The sequence below is a fragment of the Podarcis cretensis genome (assembly GCF_951804945.1).
Source record: "Podarcis cretensis genome assembly, chromosome: 10".
NCBI classification, from domain to species: Eukaryota; Metazoa; Chordata; class Lepidosauria; order Squamata; family Lacertidae; genus Podarcis; species Podarcis cretensis.
In genome coordinates, this window is record NC_137179.1 from 34,546,037 (window position 1) to 34,565,756 (window position 19,720).

Genomic DNA, 19,720 nt, shown 5'->3' on the forward strand with positions numbered 1-19,720 from the left:
CTCGTTTATGTTTATTGCTGACAAATTTTACAGGGAAGCAAGTCTAGTCATTTTACTTTTGAATTTCACTTGCTTTAAAACTGATGCTGTTTTTTAAAAAACGATTAACTGAAAAAGGAGGGACTGGGGTAGTGTTTCTCAGTACTAAAACCTATTAGACAAATTAAAAAATCATAGTGAGGATCATCATCCAATCTTGTCTTAAATCTAAAAAGAGAAATAACAAATGATCCGCAGGAAGGAATTACTTTTCTACAGTTAGTCAAAATGATATTAAATTGGAGGTTCCAGTCAAGCACTGTATTTTCCAACAATGCTCTTCCTAATGGCCAAGATCTGCCTATAGTGTCTACTCACAAGTCCCTTTTAGCAAAGGTTCCAGAAATGTTAATTAAAAGTTTCCTTCTTGTAGGTTCAGCCATTTTATTGGTTCCTGTAGGGTAACGTTCCCATTAGTTGCTTGAAATGCAGCAAGCTGCATTCACACAAAATTGTTCACATCAGAGCGGGGAGATGTCATCACCTGACACGCAGGACCTTTTTTGGTTTCCCCACCCCTGGAACTCCTGTTCATTAAGCCATCTGTGTCTGTGTGTTCATCTGCACCTGCACTAAGGCAGCTAGGGTAGGTTCACATTACTGTTTACTCCGCACTCCGTTTTCTAATCAGTTTGAAGCTGGTTTGAGGGGGGAAAACACATCAAACAGCAGTTTCTTGACAGTATTTGTTAAGAAACTACAGGATCAATTTGCATTGTGGCTTAAATTGTGAATGCAGTTTCAAAAATTAGTGGGAGAGCACTGAATAAGTAAGTGGTAATGTGAGTATACCTATACTTTCTGTTCCAGAGGGAAAGGGGAGATAAAACTTTAATTATTTCCCTCTCATTTTTTGTTTTATAGTTGTATTTTGCTGCTCTTAAAAATGGGGGAGGGGTGGATAATACAAGACCTATATTGAATCCCACCCCCAGCTGTGGGGAAATGACATGGGTAAAGGATGAAAACTACCTTCCCCCAGTGCCATGGTTCCAATCTGAATCCACAGGCCACATTTAGTCTTTACAAAACTGAAGGAAGATCTCCCACTTATTGGTATCCATCTGTCTTGAGACACAATGGAGTGAGCCCCTGGGGATGAAGTCAAACCTCTTTTCAGCGATGACGTGACCTCCTCAGGGTGTGTATGGAGTGTTGGTTTCTGCTCTCTTCACTGTGCAGCGAAATGCTTGTCACAAGACAATGTTTACATTCCAGTCAGAGTTGCTGTTGGGTTTTCCCATGGGAAAGGAGACTGGATGTGACGTACACTGGTTTCCTGTTTTTCACAGAGTTCTCTCCGTGCTTTAGAGGAGAGAGGATGCTTTCTCTGCTCCGGCAGAGGCAAGATGTTTTTCTGTAATCTACCAGCTTTGAAGTGTAAATAAAGTAATATAGAGTATGTGGCACGTACTCCTCATCATTCCGCTGTGCTTGGGACACTGCAAATTCAACATTCCTGGTTATGGGCCCAGAAAGACGCAGTCATCTGAATGCCGGCAAAAGGATCGGAATGCAGAGGGACGGATCGGACGGTATCTGCTCTGCGCGTCAAGATGATTGATGAGGTATGTGCTCATGCTCCAGGCAGCCTGCCAGCTACTAATTAATGGCTTTATGGCTGGACTTTGAACTTTTAATAGCTGTTTGCCACGGCACAGGCAAAGGCTCAAAGGCACAAGCTCCTAGGCTTGGGGGAAACCGAAAGTACCTTTTAAAATTGCCTTTGGAATGAGGCTTGAAGCAGCAGAGACGCAGCTTGTATAAAGCAGCTTGATTTAAAGCAGCAGAAATGACGCAGAAGGCTAATGCCAGAGTCATGATGGCTAGCTGCAGAAGGCTGGCTGATGCAAGTGGGGAATCTGATGCCAATCTGCCACATGCTCAGCTCAGAGTAGCCTGTGATACTGCCATGATTCAGAATGAAGCAGACCGCCAGGGTGATAGCTGCATGGGTAAGGGGGAGTCTTCACAGACGTCATCCCAGAGTGCAGTGGAACCACCAGATGGCGCCAAAGTTTTGAAGGCAGTGAAATGCTACGCGTGTGGACGTCTAGGCCATATGAAGAGGGAATGCAAATATCCCAGGGCCAAGACAGAGCAGCGCAGCGAAAGCTCATCGCGTGGAAAAGGCCGAGGCAAAGGCAAAGGTCCGGTGTCCAGGACAACGCAGCACAAGGCAATGGTCTCACGCTTCACTCCAGAGGTTGCAAAGGTCCAGAAGACGTCTAGATCTTTCTTCGTTGTTGATTCAGCGGCGACCCATCACATGTGCAACGATAAGCGACTGTTCGTGTCTTTTACACCGCAGGAAGGTGCGATTCACCAGGCGGATGACCACACAATCCCCAGTAAAGGCTACGGAACTGTTGTTCTTCACAGTTTGGACTTATCGATAAAAGATGTGCTTTACGTACCAGATGCCAAACATAATCTGCTCAGCGTTGGACAGCTGGATGAGCGGAAAATTGACGTTTCCTTTAAGAACAAAAGGTGCATCATCACATAAGAAAAATGATTATGTATTGCATGCTGAATATGTTGATCGTTTGTATGTTTTGTATTATGATGATGTTGTGCAGGATGCCACTTGTTGCATTGCAGGTTCTAACAAAAGTTTGCATGCAGAATGTATTCATGATTTTCATCGAAAATTTGGTCATTTGCATTTTGAGGCAGTATCTAAAATGCCTGCCTTGGTTGAAGGTATGACTATTAAACCCTGCAGGTACCACATGAAGTGCAAGGCATGCGCAGCAAACAAGGTGAAAATTGCTGCGAAAGGTAAGGTGTCTAGTAGGCAAGCTACAGAACCATACCAAATTGTTCATGCTGATTTGGTTGGACCACTAGCGCCCTCTTTGGGTGGAAACAGGTACTTCATGGTTCTCATTGATGCATTTTCCAGGTATATTTATGTGTACAATCTCAAGCAGAAATCAGAGGCTTTTCCAAGGTTCAAGGAATTCTGTGCTTGGTTGGAAAATGTGCATGGTAAGAAGATAAAAATTCTTTTCACTGATCGCAGGGGGGAATTCACTTCTCAGCAGTTTGAAGCTTTTCTGTCTGAGAAAGGAATTCAACACGATTTGTCTAGTCCTCGCTCGCCATGGCAGAATGGACTTTGCGAGAGGGCAAATCAAACATTGCTTCAAGGGTTAAAAACCTTGCTGCATGATGCCAATCTTCCAGAGAGTTATTAGGCTGAATCTCTCTCGTGTTTTGTTTACAGTTATAATTGCAGGCTATCTTCAGCGATTGGTTGTACCCCCTATGAGAAGATGTTTGGCAAAAAGCCATACATCAAACACATGAAAATTTTTGGTTCTGACATGTGGGTTCACTCACCACAAAACTCCAAGTTAGACAAGCGTGGTTTGCATGGTATCTTTCTAGGATATCAGAAAGGGTCTTACAGAATAATGATGACTGACTCTAAGACAATTAAGCTCACAAGAAGTGTTGAGTACAATGCCAAGTGGGGGGAGAATGTGGGAATTTTCCAATGTTATCCTGATGACAGTGATGAGACTGAGGATAGTCAAAAGCAACTGCAACAACCCACACCCACTGATGAAGGTTCTGATTCTGAGTCTGAAACTGAATCGGGTGATTCAGAGGATTTCAAGAGTGCAAAAGCCTCTATGCGACCCTCTGAAAGCTCTGATCAAGAATTGGAGGAACCATTGTTCACAATAGGTCACTTTTCTCCTAAGAAGGAAGAGGAAAGTGTTGAAGACTTAAGGCTAATTCGTAGGTCACAAAGAGCCACAAAAGGCAGACCTCCAAAGAGATTTGCTGATGAGTTTGCTAAGATAGCAGTAACAGCTGTTAAAAGCTCCAAGAAGGTATTTGAACCTTCAAGTTTCCAAGAAATCCAGGATTTGGAATCAAAGGAAGCTGAGCCATGGTTAAATGCCATGAAGGCTGAGCTTGATTCCTTGAAAAGGAACAAAACATGGGAACTTGTTCCAGTAGTTCCAGGAATGAAACTGCTTGGAAGCAAATGGGTCTTCAAAGCGAAGACTGATCAAAATGGCAAGGTAGTCAGACACAAAGCCAGATTGGTAGCCAGAGGTTTTGCACAGGTACCAGGTGAAGACTATCACGAGACCTACTCACCCACAGTGAGGTATGAGAGCATTAGGCTTATGCTCAAGCTAGCTGCAGAGGAGAATCTACACATTAGTCACCACGATGTGAATACAGCTTTTCTGTACGGATCTCTAGGTGAATCTCTTTATATGCTTCCACCTGATGGCGTACAGGTAAAACAGGGATTTGTTTGTGCTCTGAAAAAGTCCTTTTATGGTCTCAAACAAAGTGCACGGTGTTGGCACACAAAACTCACTGAGGTATTGTTTTCTCTAGGTTTTCAGCAAGGGAAAGCTGATCCATGTGTATTTGTCAAAGATGAGGGGCAAAAGAAACTGTATTGTTTGTTTTATGTTGATGATCTTTTATTCTTTTGGGATGATGTCACAATGTACAATAACGCCCTAGCTCAACTGAAAGAGCACTTTGACATGAAAGATCTTGGAGAGGTAAACAACTACCTATCTCTGGAAATAGAGAGAGATCAAGATGGTAATATTCTAGTACACCAGTCACGGAAAATTGCTGATGTGTTAAGCAAACTAAACCTGATGGATGCTAACCCTGTAGACACACCGATGACAACAGGTTATCAGGTAGATGACACTGAAGAAGCATTTTCTGACACTACACTGTACAGAAGTGTGCTAGGCAAGCTAAACTTCATTGCCAGATGTTCAAGACCAGACATTGCTGTCAGCTGTAATTTGCTAAGCAGACAAGTCAACAATCCTACTGTTAAGGATTGGAAAGCTCTGAAACGCGTAGTGCGCTATTTGAAAGGCACTATGCATTACAGACTGAGATTTAACAATCAGAAGTCTGGTGGTCTTGAGATATTTGCAGATGCAAGTTTTGGAAGTGACACTACAGACAGGAAAAGCACGTCTGGAGTTTGCTATATGTACAATCAGGGTCTATTTGGTCATGCAAGAAGCAAACAACAGTTAGCTTAAGTACTTGTGAAGCTGAACTGAATGCACTGTCTTATTCACTTAAGGATTGTGAATGGTTGTTACAATTGTGCAAAGACATGAAAATTCCTGTCAAATGTCCAATCCAGGTTTACCAGGACAACAAAGCATGTTTGGCTTTGCTGAATTCTGAAGGTTGTAAGCAATGCACGAAGCACTTGCAATTGAAGTTGCAACATGCTAGGGAACGTATTCAGAAGGGACTCGTAACGGTGTCCTATATGCCAGGTAATGAAATTCCTGCTGATGTATTGTCCAAGATTGTATCAAGGGATCAACACTGTACCTATGTGCAGTGTACGAACACGCTGCCCAGTGATGTTCACAGAAAGGGGGAGGATGTTGGTTTCTGCTCTCTTCACTGTGCAGCGAAATGCTTGTCACAAGACAATGTTTACATTCCAGTCAGAGTTGCTGTTGGGTTTTCCCACGGGAAAGGAGACTGGATGTGACGTACACTGGTTTCCTGTTTTTCACAGAGTTCTCTCCATGCTTTAGAGGAGAGAGGATGCTTTCTCTGCTCCGGCAGAGGCAAGATGTTTTTCTGTAATCTACCAGCTTTGAAGTGTAAATAAAGTAATATAGAGTATGTGGCACGTACTCCTCATCATTCCGCTGTGCTTGGGGCACTGCAAATTCAACATGGAGGTCCTCAGCTACCTAGATGACAAGAGTCCACTCAGCATCGCTGATGTGGTCCAAAGGAAAGCAGTTTGGCACCAGCTTGGCTGCAGGAGTTGCAAGAAAGAGGTGTACAGGTGCCATCCAGCCATCTTAAGAGAATTCATCACAATCCCCAGACTAACAGGCTAACGCTGCACAATTCTAAGAAGCTTTGAAAAACTGTTTACCTGTGCATATTGGACAGGCTGGTGCTGCACTGTGAGGGGCTTCATATTCAGTTGTGCATCATAGTGCTACAGGGCACGGCAATGCTGTGGTTAGCTGTGCTGGTCCAGTCTTCTTACAGGATATGCCCCTACTCCCTGCATTTTAGCACCTTGCTGCAGTCCTCTTACTGCAGATCTCAGCAAATAAACCTGGGTACACCTGTAGATTGTTCTTTTTAGATTGCTACAATAAACTTTTTGAAATTTTCATTGATGAAACCAATGAATTCAAAAGAGCCAACTCATGATACCATCATGAGATCCCACACCCAGGAGTGTGCAACATGAAATGACAAGAAGGTGCAATGTGATGAGTATTTGTGGGGGGTTTTAAGCACATAAAAATCCATATTGATTATAAATTAGTTACCACCCAAAGAGTCTGGAATTACTGGGATAAATTTCAGAGCACCAGCATAATGTTTCCATGTGAAAGTGGCCAAATTATGACTCTAGCAACAATCCACATCACCAGGCCATATTATAGTTGAGCAATACTCAGCTGCTAAGTAACTTTATGCCTGCCTTGCAGAGGCAGTTTCAAGTGCCCTACAAGAAGCAGCCCGGGGATAAAAGCCCTGGGACGACGTCAGAGTTCTACTTGCATACTATTTCTGCGCATGCACTTGGACGCACTACTACTGTACTCTAGTGAAGCGTGCATCCCTTTTCTATCACAGTGCATATGAGGTTCTGCCCCCGCTAACAAAAGCCTTCCCTCCCAACAAAAACCCTGGCTACGCCCATGTCATGGTGTATCTCTACAGAAAGTTTTCCGTTTTGTTTCCTGGAAAGGCTCTTGTTGCATTTAAGAAACCGCATGATAAACACACCCATTTCCAGGGGGGGGAAAATCACCTCTTATCGCCGCCTGTTGTGCAGCTGCGTTAAAAAGAAAAGAAAAGAAGCCTTACCCCCCTGCGGGGAGTTTTGTTTTGCATCCCTGATCAACTTAAAATGAAGCTCATTGGTCACACCTGATTAGATGAGCTGGGAGGTAGAGAAGCAAGCACTAGGTAAAACGTCAAGTCAACTTTCACAAAAAAATAGATCATGCAGCTTGGAGGGCGACAGTAAAAGGCCAATCAGACCGAAAACGAAAGAGAAATCTGCTGAGAGTGCGGCACGTGACGGATGGCTCTGCTTTCTCAAACAAGCAAGTAAACAAGCGCTTAGATCGACTTCTGCGCTGGAGGGCAGCGCGTCTCGCCACCGCCGAGCTCCGCAAGCAAGTAAATATTCTTCCCATTTACTCCCCGCTTGCTTGCGCTTTTCTTTTTATAACGCATAGAGAACTTTTAAGGGAATAATTTGGGGTTAGGGACGCGGAGATTCACTCCGATATTTCACGGCAACCAGTTTGCTCGTCGTTCCGACTTTGGGCAACTCGGTGCTAAATCACTTTGCGCAGGTTTCACCGCAGCTCTGGAGGAAGAGAAGCAACGAGTGCATTTGCTGTCGATTTTCGCTTAGTGATGGTCTCGCTTTTCTCCAACGCGGGTGGGCAGGTTTTTCCAAGCATTGGGAATAATAAAAAGACAGCAAATACAGTTTGTTTGTTTGTTTGTTTTGGGGGGAGCTGGCTTGCAGCATGTCCGGCTATTTTCTGGCAGCGTGTGACAACGCTACTTCTGAAACACGCTCGGCGTGTTAAACCCAACCCGCCTTAGGCTTACTCCCATGGCACGTCTGGAAGGCCTGAAGAGCGACGAGGGTTGGGAGGGGCATGGCGCACCCATTCCCATACACTTGGGGGTCGGGGCAAAGGGTGTCCGGCCATATCCGGCACGAATTGCTCCCCCCGAGGTGAAAAGGAGGGGTGAAGGCCGAGTTTGGGGGAGGCATTTAGCCGCTCATTTTTGAGGTGGGGAAGAGAGAGGCGGGTCAGAGAGCAGCGCCTCCCGGAGGTCAGTTTGGAAATCTCTCTTGCTTGCCCTCCTTTTAATTTTCCCTGCCTCCTCCCCCCAGCAAACTTTTCCTTCTAAGCTTTTCCCCCCACCTCCCCTTGGTGCAACCCGGCCCGCTTCTTCTTATTTTGCTGAACATTCAGCCTCTCTCGAATCGCGTCGGTGAATCTGAAAGCTTGCGAAGTGAGTAAACATTAACTATTTTAGGGGATGATTGCTCCTGCAGGCGGCTCTCGTCTTCAAAGCCCCTTGGCCGCGCGATCTCCTCGTTATTTCTGTTTATTTCTCCTCCCTCTCTCCGTCTTTGGGAAAAATGCACGCAGTCTCCCTAGGGGCTTGGTCTCGTCCAACCCACTGGCGTCCGCAAGGGGGGGGGGTCAGTCCTCCCACCCCTTAATGGCAGAACGCCGAGATTTCAATGCTGAAAAATGGTTTATTATAACCTTTGTAGAGCTGGAGATACCTATTGGGCAAAATCTGGTTTGTTTGGGTCCTATCTTTCCTGTTTTTAGCCAATAAGCGAAGTGGTAGCAATGATTGACATTTAGGTGGGAAAGCATCTAGCCAATTGGACAAAAACGGAGTCTACAGTACAGTACAGTACAGGCGTTGGAAATTACTGTTTCCGTCTTATTTTAAGACTGTTTGTGCTCCCTGAAGGATGATTGCTGTTGCCCTGTAGAAAACAGTTCAGATATTCAGAATTTCAACACTTGCTTTCACCTGCCTCCTGCCTGGAGGGTTATTATTCTTGCCATTTGGATGTTTTGTATTTTATTGTTAGGTATTGTTTCTGTGTTTGTTAACATGAGATGTTTGTTTGATATTAGTGTTTAAATCATGTTCTGTTTTGTAACTTAATGAATCACCTTAAATTAATGAATCACCTTAAAATAATTAACTCTGCTAGTGCCAATGTAGGTAAAAGTCCTCTTTTGCATCTGCTCCCCTCCATCTTCTCTATCTGCTGTCCTTTCTGATGTCAGGGTGTCCTAGGGAATTGAAAATTCTAAATTCTATAGTGTAAATCAAAGGTTCTCTTGCTTACAGAGACTTCTGCAGATCTTGCTTTTTAAATCATGTATAATTTAGTTGAGATTCCAGCATTGCAGGGATTGGACTAGAGGACCCTTGAGATCCCTTCAAGCTCTACAACTCTGCTGTCAATTTTTTAAAACCTTATAGTTCAGCAATTACAAAGAAACTTAACGAGTTGGGGACAAAAAACACATTCCAGCTTTAAACACAGAATCCAAAGGAAAAGTGAGCCACATAATGTCGCAGTCTTAAGCACCAACCAAAATAAAAACATATTTTTGTATACATCCAGGCTTAACTGGCATCTGTTTGGCTTCTGCAAAGGAAAGGGAAGCAAATATTGCTCACTCATTTTTCTTGCTGATAAGGAAGAAAGCAAGTTAACTTGTGGGAAAGGAGTTGAAAATGGAAATGAGTAACTTCTAAGTAGTAATGACGCAGTTTTTGAAAATTTCCTAATTTCCTCTGCAACAAGGTGGTGGCATTAAAGGGCATTTGGATGATAGCCAAAAATCAAATAATTCTTTGGCAGGAATCATACAGACAAATAAAAAGCTACTAGTTAGTCTATAGCACAAGTGTGTGTTTGTATTGGCTAAGACTGATGAGTTTGTTCCCTCCCCCCAAAACAAAACAAAAAAGTGTATATGCACAAGAGCCTTGCTGAATCAGATTAAGTGTTTGGTTTAATTAAGTACAGTATCCTGTTTCCAACATTGGCCAGCCCACGTTGGGCATCTTACCCTCCCAGAATCTGAACATCAAAGATGTACTGCCTCTGAACATGGAGTTTTCTCTTAGGTATTAGGAGGAACTTGGGAGGGTGCATCCATCCTTCTAGCTCAGTTCCAATCATGCAATCCAGCCAGCTGGGACTCTCTGAAGTCCCATTTATTTAAATGGGAATGTGAAGCACATTAAATATCGCCCATGGAAACCAGTGAAACCTCAAATTGCTTTGTATTGCCTGGATCCTGCCCTTATTTTACTGTGTCAATTAAAATATGTTGCTTTCCTGTCACACTACTATATGCCTACAGGAGGGGTGTTATTTGGAATTTACCTTGCCATAGTGGCATCATTCTGGCTGCCAGCGCAGCAGTAGTAGCATCATTAAATGTTGTGGCCAACTCACACTTTGAGCAGATGATGACATGGTGAAATCTTGTTTTCCATAGGTGGCACAATGATGCATTCCGGGCATTGAGGAGGCCTTGATCTGCTGGTTGCTGTGTACTGGTTAGAACTAGTTGAGTCTTTTATAAAAGGTGAGTATTGGTCATCCTCTTGTTTCCTCCTCCACTTCAATCTTTATCTAGTGATTCCTCCAGCCTTGCATGGTCTTGCACAGTTTGATGTTGTAATGCATAGATTAGATGGTCTGTGTAAAGTACTCTCCATTTTAGTAGGGGGAGGGAGGCAAGCATCTGGTAGCATCACATTGACAACTAGTATGAGCAACACTTTACTAGAATATAGCTGCCAGAACTTAGTATCCTGTCAATTGTGTAGAAGTTGCAACCAGTGCTGCCTCTATCAGCAAGCAGAAGACAGAGACCTGAAGAGTATCAAATTTCCAGATATATAATGTATATTTTACCACAGCATAGCATAAAATGGTACCAATACCACAGGATAGGGTATCATTTAAAATCCACATTTTAGCTTTTGTATTTGGGGTACCAAATTGGCTTGTACAACAGTCACAGAGAAAGGTGCCTTATCAAGTGATAGACAATTTACTAAAAAACTGAATCATGATATTCAAAAGCTTAGTCAATTTTATCCTGTTGAGTTGGCCCAAAGAGAAAAATTGTGCTCTGTGACAGTTCTAAGTAATAGAGATTATGACTTCTTCACCCAGCATAAATGAGTACCTGAGGAAAAAAATCTGGAGCAACAGGACAATAGTTACTCTTGATTTTCTTCCACAGTGAAGCCTGATGTGTGTTGGTTTTCAAAATTTCATCCACATGTTAGCCTGGAGTGAAACCTTAGAAAGGATGTTGCAAAAGCATAGGTAGTAAGAGACAAGTACACATTAGCCTGATTTGTATAATGCTAAGCCATGGTTTGTTAAACTATGGTGTATTAAACATTAGCTATGACTCGGCATTGTGTGGGAAGCCAGCACCTTGCTTTAACCATGGGTTGTTTGGCTACCCTATACCAGGTGTGCACCAAGCTTTAAAGGCACAAGGCAGAGGCAGCTAAAAATAAGCCAACCTTTGAAGAAACAAGCCATGGTTTGTTCAGTCATCTGCAGGGCAACTCAGTTAAACAAACCATTGCTTCACAGATGGGTCATCAGCATTGCATTCGCAGGCACCAGTATTTCCAGCAGTTCCTCTTTACACGTGGCCCCATTTTCACTGGATGATAGGACTGGACACCTACCACCCCTTCTGTTCTGATCAGAGGAGATACAAATACAGTGGTACCTCTGGTTAAGAACTTAGTTCGTTCTGGAGGGGTCCATTCTTAACCTGAAACTGTTCTAAGGCACCACTTTAGCTAATGGGGCCTCCTGCTGCCGCCGTACGATTTCTGTTCTCATCCTGAAGCAAAGTTCTTAACCCGAGGTACTACTTCTGGGTTAGCGGTGTCTGTAACCTGAGGTACCACTGTAAGCTTTTCACTGTGGTGGCTGATATAGATGTCTGTTTCCCATTGATAGACGGGACATACCTGTACCATTTTCTGGTCCTGTCTTTGTACATTCTTTTAGATGTAATGGCCAGTTTATAGTAAGTCATGCTCCCACAACAGGCGTTTTGTGATGTGTCATGCCCCCACAGCAGCTGCCCTATTACTGATACCCATGACACGTTCTCAAAATTCCAAGAGACTCTTGCATGCAAACGAGGCCAATGAGTTCGATTTCGTAATCCTTTTCTTAGTCACAGCACTCCTAAATTATTCCGGTACCTTACGTACCAAATGTCACTTATGTGTTGCAACTGAAAGTAAAAGCATCATTTTGCATCAATCCCCATGAATAACTTTGCAGTTAAGAGTTGTTACCACATTCTTTACCCTTTGGTTGCATAGGAACCACACATAGTTCAAGGTGGTGGTACTTCTTGCAGGATTTTGCACCCACGCTGCTCACCTCGCCCTTCCCATTTAAACCACATTAATCTTAGTGCTGGGAAAAGGCCATTTGATGGCGCATCCATTACTGTAGCAGTGGAATATGGCTGCAAATTTTTTTGCATTCCTATTCAATGATGCCCATGTCATTAGTGGCAACAGGAACAACATTTGAATGTTGCACATCTCTCCCCACCACTCCCAGTGTTAATGACAGAGAACTCCTTGCAGTAGTAGCCTTTTTGTAGCTGTTTGAAAGCTAAATCACCAGCTGATGTTCCCATCATACAACAACAACAACCACCACCCCTCCACCACGAGTTGCTGCTGAGCGCTTTAAAGATAAGCTGTGCACAGAACCTCTCTTGATGTTGCATCCTGAGTTATCAAATACAGATGATTGTAGGGATAGCATGCAAAGCCAAAATTGTGTATACTTAAAAACACATTTGGGTCAGTGGTGGATGGGATTGCCAAAATTTTCCGGGACACCCACTCCCTTGAGACTCACCTCTTTTGTTGGGGGGTGACTGGCTGGGAGGATGTGACTATAAAGCTGCTCCCTGTTTTTCCTACTCCTATGGTTTTTACAGTCTAGCCAATTAGCCAACCTTCATACACTTGTCAATCCAGACTGTGCCTATACATATCTATTAACCAGTTTTATCTTCTAAAAATCTCTGGGTGGCATACATGGTCTCTTTCAACCTTTCCCTACTGTTTATCCTCTCGGGCTGAGAGTATGACTGGCCCAATATCACCAAATGGGCTTTGGGGCTAGGCTAAGCAGGGATTTGACCCCTTGAAACTGAAGTGTGATTTTTCTCCTACCAGGTTGCCAAGATGAAAATACAACCGAAATGCTCGAAAGACAATGCTAAGCCCAGCACTGGTCTGCAGAGGCAAAGGTTTAGCCCATGCCTTTTCTACCTGAATAATCTCCTCTTGGCAATTGGCTATGTAGCTCTGCTGCTTTATGCCCTCATCTGGAAAGCTGGGAATATTGTGGACTCTTCCACCAAAAAAATTGGCTTCTACAACTTCTGCTGGTGGGACCAGGAAGCAGAAAAACTTGAATGCTTCAAGAACTTGGAGAAGGTGGGCATCAACAGTGTTGCGCTGGTGTTGTCAAGGATCTGTGTGTATTCTACACCAGTCTTGTGTCTCTTTGTTGCCACTACAGTTTTGCAAGCCCTGTGCTTGAAAGACAGAGATGGATTCAAACTGGCCTGCATCCTTTTGGCCATTGGCAGCTTGATGTTGCCCGTTGGTCTCGCTTTGTTCATCTTCCACACTGAGCCATGGATAAGGGTCTCTGAATTTGGAGAGGTTTTTGTAGCCCTGGCTGGGGCTCACATTTTGATGCTACTCCACTTGATCTTTCTTGTCCTGTTCCTTGCACATTGCAAGGATGCTCTACCCAAAGAACAAATCTTTCCTGTGTAAATATGTGAAGTTCCTGCCTGGGATACCAAATGCTGTAGTGGATTTAAAAGATAAGTGGATCCAGTGACCCCAGTGCCTTTCCAAACCCTCACATGAATGATGAGCATGTTGGGGGGAAGAGTTGGCACTCCTAGCACACAGATATTTCTCTTTCTATCTTAAGTGCCGGGGGAGGGAGGGAGAGATTGCAATGATTGCTGCCCTCTTCAATCAAGCACTCATTTAGGTGTGATCAGTACATGGCTCTTTAAAAGTCAGCAGTAGCTAACTGCTGCTTGGCAGTATTGGAATTTTGCTGGGCATCCAAACTGTTTAGAACAAATTATCGCTAGAAGATAAGCTAGTAATACAGGTATCTCACAAGTCATGGTTTGACTTACAAGCCTAGTTATCATTTGTGGTCATCAATTGCCCCATCCTCTGGCACATGCAGAGGGGCAGTTTTCTCATCTGTGTTGAGGTTTAGAGAAAGTAAAGTACAGCATGAGTCACTCACTGCTTTGAAGAGACTTATCCTGCTGCTGCTTTTCTCCAAACTTGTAATGCAAGCAAAAACTTGAGGATGGAGTGATCCTCATGCTGTTCTACTACTACCATGCTCAAGTTGCACAAATTTGGGGTTTTGTTTTTTCAAAAAAAAAGAAAAGAAAAGAAAAAGTGATATACAGTGTTCTTTTACAACTTTTGTATTGATCAAAGACGTTTAAAGTTGGACGTGGTTGTGTATTTTCTAGCTTTCAACCAAAGACGGGTTCAATGAACAGGAGCCAGGATTACTTCACTTCCCTGTGTATAGATGGCTGCTAATATTCCATTTATTCATGCCATCAATCAAAAGCAACGGTGCAGGGGGCTGCTGCTTCTTTTATGCTTGGGGTGGGAACCCTGCAGCCCTCCTGGTGCTGTTGGGACTGCCAGCGCACAGCATGGTTAATAGGAGGGACTACAGGAATCTTACTGCAGGGTCACAGCCTCCCATCTCTGCCATGTGCAAGATTCCTGGTTTCCTTTGTATTTAGTTGTTTGCAAAAAAATTCATTTAAGTATGGTTGAACACACATTGCAGACACCTAGCTGCTGCTGCTATCATGAGAATACTGATAGTGACTGATAAAAGTGGGAGCGTTCTCTAATTATATAGGCTGATGCGTAGCCATATTGCTATGTGATGCTGGGAGGTTTTACTTTTCCTTCAGTTCCAAGTGTAAACAAAGCATTTTGGGAAGCTTAACATTATACAATTGTAGCCAAAGAATATTTTTTCAAGTGTCTTGTGGCCAAACCCAAGTCTTTGTTACTTATACAAGAGATACTGAAATTAAAGGTTTGTTAAACACTACTCGGTGTGACTGATTAAAAACAGAACAAATATCCATTGGAAACATTTTATCTTATCTACCAGTTCTGTGCCCCTTTGAAAAAAACACCTTTTTTAAGTGCTTCACCAACATTAGCTTAGCAATCCTTTACACAACAGGGATGGACAACAGATTGTCTGACCTTCATGTGTCCAAATTGCCAGTGTCTCAAATAAGGCATTATCTGCTCATGGTTTAAAGTTAAGTAAAGAAGATCTCCCGGACATATTTTAAGGCATCCTCCTCCTCCTCTTCCTCAGATTTGGTCTTCTCAAGGCAGCCTAAAGCCTCCAACTCCTTTGGGGGTTTGGATCCAATACTGGGGGTTCTTCTGCCTTGGTGGCTACCACTAACTGAACTGCAGAGAGGATTTTCCAGCACTTGCTGAGGCCCTTGGGACTCATCTTCTGACGAAGTCATCTTGGCTTCCTTTGCCTTGCAATTCTAGCAAATAAAAGAATACTGTTAAGTAAACATTTCTGCATGTTAGGTAGCAATCTCTTCACGTGGACCAAATTTGGACCATCAGACCATTTCCCCTAAACCACATTTGATGTCCAGTGTGGGGGAGTTGGAGTCGCAGCTGGATCAGCTGCTTTTGCGGCTGAAACCAGGATTGACCTTCCTGCACAACAATTGATACATGTGGGCGTTCAATCTTGTTTAGTTCAGGTGTGCTAAAGTGTTACCAGCAGGGAACTATTGCATACTTAATCTCTACAGAAAGCAAAACTGACCTTCCCTGAGCATCAACTGATGCATGGGGAGTGCCAATCTGTGTTGGTCAATATCTCACCCCACTGACGTGGGCAATATGTCATTACAAATATTTTTTAAAATAATGGTGACAGGTGGATGGCCACACTCTTCTGTCATAGTTGGCTTGCAAAAGGGCAGGGAGCTAAAAATGGAGGTCAAAAAAGTTTACTCACTCCCACCTTCAGGGTACATAGTTGCCAAGAATGTAATATTATGCCCAGCCCAGGGAAGTAGGAATACATGCTCATTGTGAATGATGAGAGTCCATTCAAAATCCTGGTCCCTCTCTTCAAAATTGCAAGTGATTCTCCATGTCCAAAGAAACACGCTGGAATCACTGCTGTGTTTCTCGGAGAAGGGGACACAGCAAATATAAACTACGTTTCAGTCACAATGTAATTCTCTGTCCTCAGCCAGTTCTACTGAGAGAGGGATTAACAGGAGAGGGTCAACCAAAAATCATCAGATGGCGTGAAGGTGCAAATACCCACAACTGGGATAACATGCCCCTAAGTGCTCACCTCGGCCATAATGCAAAGAGCTGCATCTACTAGCTCAGCTTCATTCATACAATAGATAGTCTCAAACCTGCAACAACAGCAAAAAATAAATAAATAAAATTCATGAAATCTAAAATCAACCAGACAGAAGATAGTTTGGAAAGTACATGCTCATACACACCAAAACTTTATTTTCTGCAACCAGCCATTTAGAGATAATAAGGCTGAAATCAACCATAGATGCACAGTAGCGCTATTGTTTGGTAACAGATTTTAGAAAGGAAATGTGTGTGCATTGGGTGGTGAGGGGAGCTTACAAACTTAACGAACGAAAACCTAGAATGGAGCAGGTGAGATGGGACTGGGCCAGACTGCTTCTGCACCGAAACATTTATGAGCAACTGGAACACAAGCAGCACAGCCGACGCCCACAAATTCACACAAGACTGCAGGCAAGCTTCTAGCTGAATCTGCATGATCAGTGCTATTGGCATAGCAACACTGGCACCAAAATCTGCAATAGGTTCTATTTTGTGGTGCACTCCCTCCCCTCCCTGCCACCTCTATTTAATGCTACCAACAACTTGAATGTGTTCAAAGTGTATAAGGCAATGCTTTCTAAACCCATTAATGATGGAGGGAACAAAGACTGCCAACGTGCCAGTTATTATGCCTTTTTTGGGAGCCACCAACATAAAAGATAGTCCATGTTTTATAGAGGAAACTGCCTTAAACTACATCAGACCATCTAGCGTAGTGTCGTCTACATTAGCTAGCAGCAAAATCTCCATGGTTTTGGAGTTCTCCTAGCCCTAACTCAACATGCCAGGGAGCGAACCTGGGACCTTCTGCCATACCACAGAGCTACAGCCTTTAGCATCGACATGCAGACAAAGTCAAACATATAGATGGGAGACTGGGATAGCTCAGTTGGTAGAGCACAAGGCTCTTAACCTCAGAGTCATGGGTTTGAGCCCCACAGAAACTTCTAAGTAGAGGCCAAAGCGAAACCCAACCTTCCTTCCTTGGGTTAAAAGAAACAACACAAAAGCAACTTACTTTGCCAAAGCTGCCTTCTTCCTTCTCTTTGGCTTCATCCCTGCTTGCTGTGCTGGCTCAGTCACCCTCTTTGTCATCCACGCTGGGAGGATCCTCTTAGCTACTTCAGGAGACCCCATTTCCTTCTGTTCCAGAAGACAGGGAACAGCTTTCACACCATGGGAACTGAGAATCCCTTTGCAGCAGAGTTAATATTATTTATTAGGGAATAGTGATTGATCCGTCTACAAGAAAGGGGAGTGAGCTTTCTGATTCTCACAGAATAAGTTATATCATGGCTCATTTCAGTAGTCTACTCATACTAATTTAATGACATCAACAGGATGAGAGACAAGCAAACCTTGGAGACACGGAAGAGCCTGGATTATGAAAGTCCAGCAGCTGTTGCTCAGGACAGGGCACAAAGAGGAGCACTAGTTTTATGTAAAAAGAGACAGAAGCAAGACACAGCTATTCATGGTTTGCTAAAATTTATAACCCTGTAATAAGCTCTCAACACTGCTTACAATACACTCACTGTTACATTTTTTGTTAACATCCCTGATCAAACCAACTGTACAATACAGTGCAGGCAACTATTAAAAACAACCCAATCAATTGCAACAGCCATCTCCAGCCCAAGAATGTCCAGCTAGGGAAACTTGCCTGCAAAGCAGGACTGACAACATACATGTCTATGCAGAAGTCCATCCCAGAGGGTTGAATGGTGCTTACTCCCAAGAAAGTGGGTAGAGGATTGTTGCAGTGGTAGGGAGAATGAGAAGTAAAGCACTGAACATGCTTAGCAAGCATCAGGCCTATCAAATCCTGTCAGGGGTTGTGCCACTAGTCCATTTGCTCAAGGAGCACATGGAAAGTTTGCCTGGAGTGGCATTCAATCAACTCCCGCAAGTTCTCTGGGAAAGGGGAAGAGCTGATCTCTCACCTCCTCTGAACTTCCTGCATAGATCGTTGTCCTGGCAAGAGATACCTCTGGACCAGGGGGTGAGGAAACTCAAGCCCGGGGGCTGAAGCTGGCCCTCCAGGCCTGTCTGGCGCTTGGATCTCTTCACAGGCAACACCTGTTTCTCCTAAGTCAAACCCATCACTTCACACACACCTTTCAGGGCTGGCTGGAAGGTGTCCTTGAACTCCAATAATGCCTCTTGCTTGTATGAATTGGGGACAAAGAGGTGTGTGAATAAGTGTAGAAACTAGCCTATGGCAAATGTGACATCCCTTGCTCTGCCCACTTTTGCCTCCATCTCTGCCCACAGCTGGCCTGCGGCCCCTGGAAAGATGTCCAAAAGGGAATGTGGCCCTCGGGCTGAAAGGGGTTCTCCATCCCTGGTCTAGACTCTTGCCACCAGAGCGCCAATTCCCATGAAAGGTAATCTAGCAGCAGATAAATTTTAGTTATAAATATGAAGTACATGCAATGGCACCATGTTGCAGGCCTGAAGAGAGAGTGGTGGAGACACTGCTACCTATACAGGCCTGCTGTTTCTAATTGTGCTTCAGCGCAGGTGCCACAGGATAGAAACACAAAAGCAAAAGAATTAAGCAATGTGGCCCCTCGCCAATGTAAAACACCCAATGCAGACATGATTCCAGGGCAAATAAAATGTCTTTTCATTCACCCCTTATTTGCTCAGATGTCCAAGCGCTCAGTTACTATCAGAGAGAGATCAGTCTACAGTCACAGTTCGTATATTCAGGCCTCAGAGACGGTTCTCAGGTTGCTTAGGTTGGAGGAAAAGGGGATGGCAAATCCTGTGCTACCACGCTGTGGCCTCTACAACGTAGAGCTTTCCAGAGGTATGCGGCCGGCAACTTTTTACTAAGGATGTTGACTTGCATGTTTAACAATGCTTACTCCCAGCTAAGCAACGCCGCGCGGGCTGCACCCTCAACCTGCTTCATCACAATTCCCAGGGGCGCGCGTAAGCCGCTCTTTTTAACTTTTGCAAACAACAAACATTCAACATTCAAGCCGGGCCCCGGGGGTTGCTCACCTCCTCCGTAGATCACGCTTCTTCCTCTTGCTCGCTCATCCTTGCACCCGACGCCAAGAACTGCAGCCGGGAAGGACTCCCGCCTTCAAGAGCTAGACAAGCGGCTTCCCCCACCGCGCGCGCGCAAACTTCGCGACTCCCCGCCAGGAACTGCAGCTTCCCAGGAGCGGAGGCTGGAGAGGCGCGCGCCGCCCGGGAGCAAGCGCCTCTTCCGCTGCACGTGACCCACCGGCTCCACCTCCCTCTCCTTCCATTGGCTGACAACTCCCTCCCTGCAGCCGCCCTCCCGGGCTCCGCCTCCAGCCCGAAGCTGCGTTTCCAAAAGACAGCAAAAGCGGGTTGCGCATCCGCTGAGTTACCGCAGCTTAACTTCAACCGTGGTAAATATATATATATATATAGTCTCTGCAGTGCCAACAACAAACCACTCCTGTTTATCTTATGGCAGCTGCATCTGCTTAAGTGAAATACTTTACTGCTAGAGTAAACAGCTCTTTGAGAGGAGAAGAGGTAAAGGTAAAGGTAAAGGGACCCCTGACCATTACGTCCAGTCGTGGCCGACTCTGGG

General features: G+C 44.3%; 2 protein-coding genes across 6 annotated transcripts; one reads left to right on the forward strand and one right to left on the reverse strand.

Moving 5' to 3' along the window:
* Positions 1-6,901: 6,901 nt before the first annotated feature.
* On the forward strand, positions 6,902-14,821 carry TMEM140 (transmembrane protein 140). Of its 4 annotated transcripts, none has more exons than XM_079993878.1 (3): positions 6,902-7,230; positions 10,122-10,221; positions 12,880-14,821. In XM_079993878.1, exon 3 carries the CDS (start codon positions 12,880-12,882, stop codon positions 13,480-13,482), a length of 603 nt encoding a protein of 200 aa, XP_079850004.1. In that variant the 5' UTR covers positions 6,902-7,230; positions 10,122-10,221; the 3' UTR covers positions 13,483-14,821. The 4 variants fall into 4 exon arrangements, with proteins under 4 accessions (XP_079850004.1, XP_079850001.1, XP_079850002.1 ...); XM_079993875.1 differs by having other exon boundaries at positions 7,076-7,230; positions 10,122-10,211; positions 12,871-14,821; XM_079993876.1 differs by lacking the exon at positions 6,902-7,230 and adding an exon at positions 8,032-8,088 and having other exon boundaries at positions 10,122-10,211; positions 12,871-14,821.
* Positions 14,822-14,853: 32 nt separating this feature from the next.
* Positions 14,854-19,306, reverse strand: CYREN (cell cycle regulator of NHEJ). 2 transcript variants are annotated; one of them, XM_079993880.1, is made up of 5 exons: positions 19,153-19,304; positions 18,778-18,811; positions 17,159-17,283; positions 16,121-16,187; positions 14,854-15,284 (listed from the first exon to the last, which is right to left on the reverse strand). In XM_079993880.1, the coding sequence occupies exons 3-5, from the start codon at positions 17,275-17,277 to the stop codon at positions 15,042-15,044; spliced, it is 429 nt and encodes a 142-aa protein (XP_079850006.1). In that variant the 5' UTR covers positions 17,278-17,283; positions 18,778-18,811; positions 19,153-19,304; the 3' UTR covers positions 14,854-15,041. The 2 variants fall into 2 exon arrangements, with proteins under 2 accessions (XP_079850006.1, XP_079850005.1); XM_079993879.1 differs by lacking the exon at positions 18,778-18,811 and having other exon boundaries at positions 19,153-19,306.
* Between the last annotated feature and the right edge of the window lie 414 nt (positions 19,307-19,720).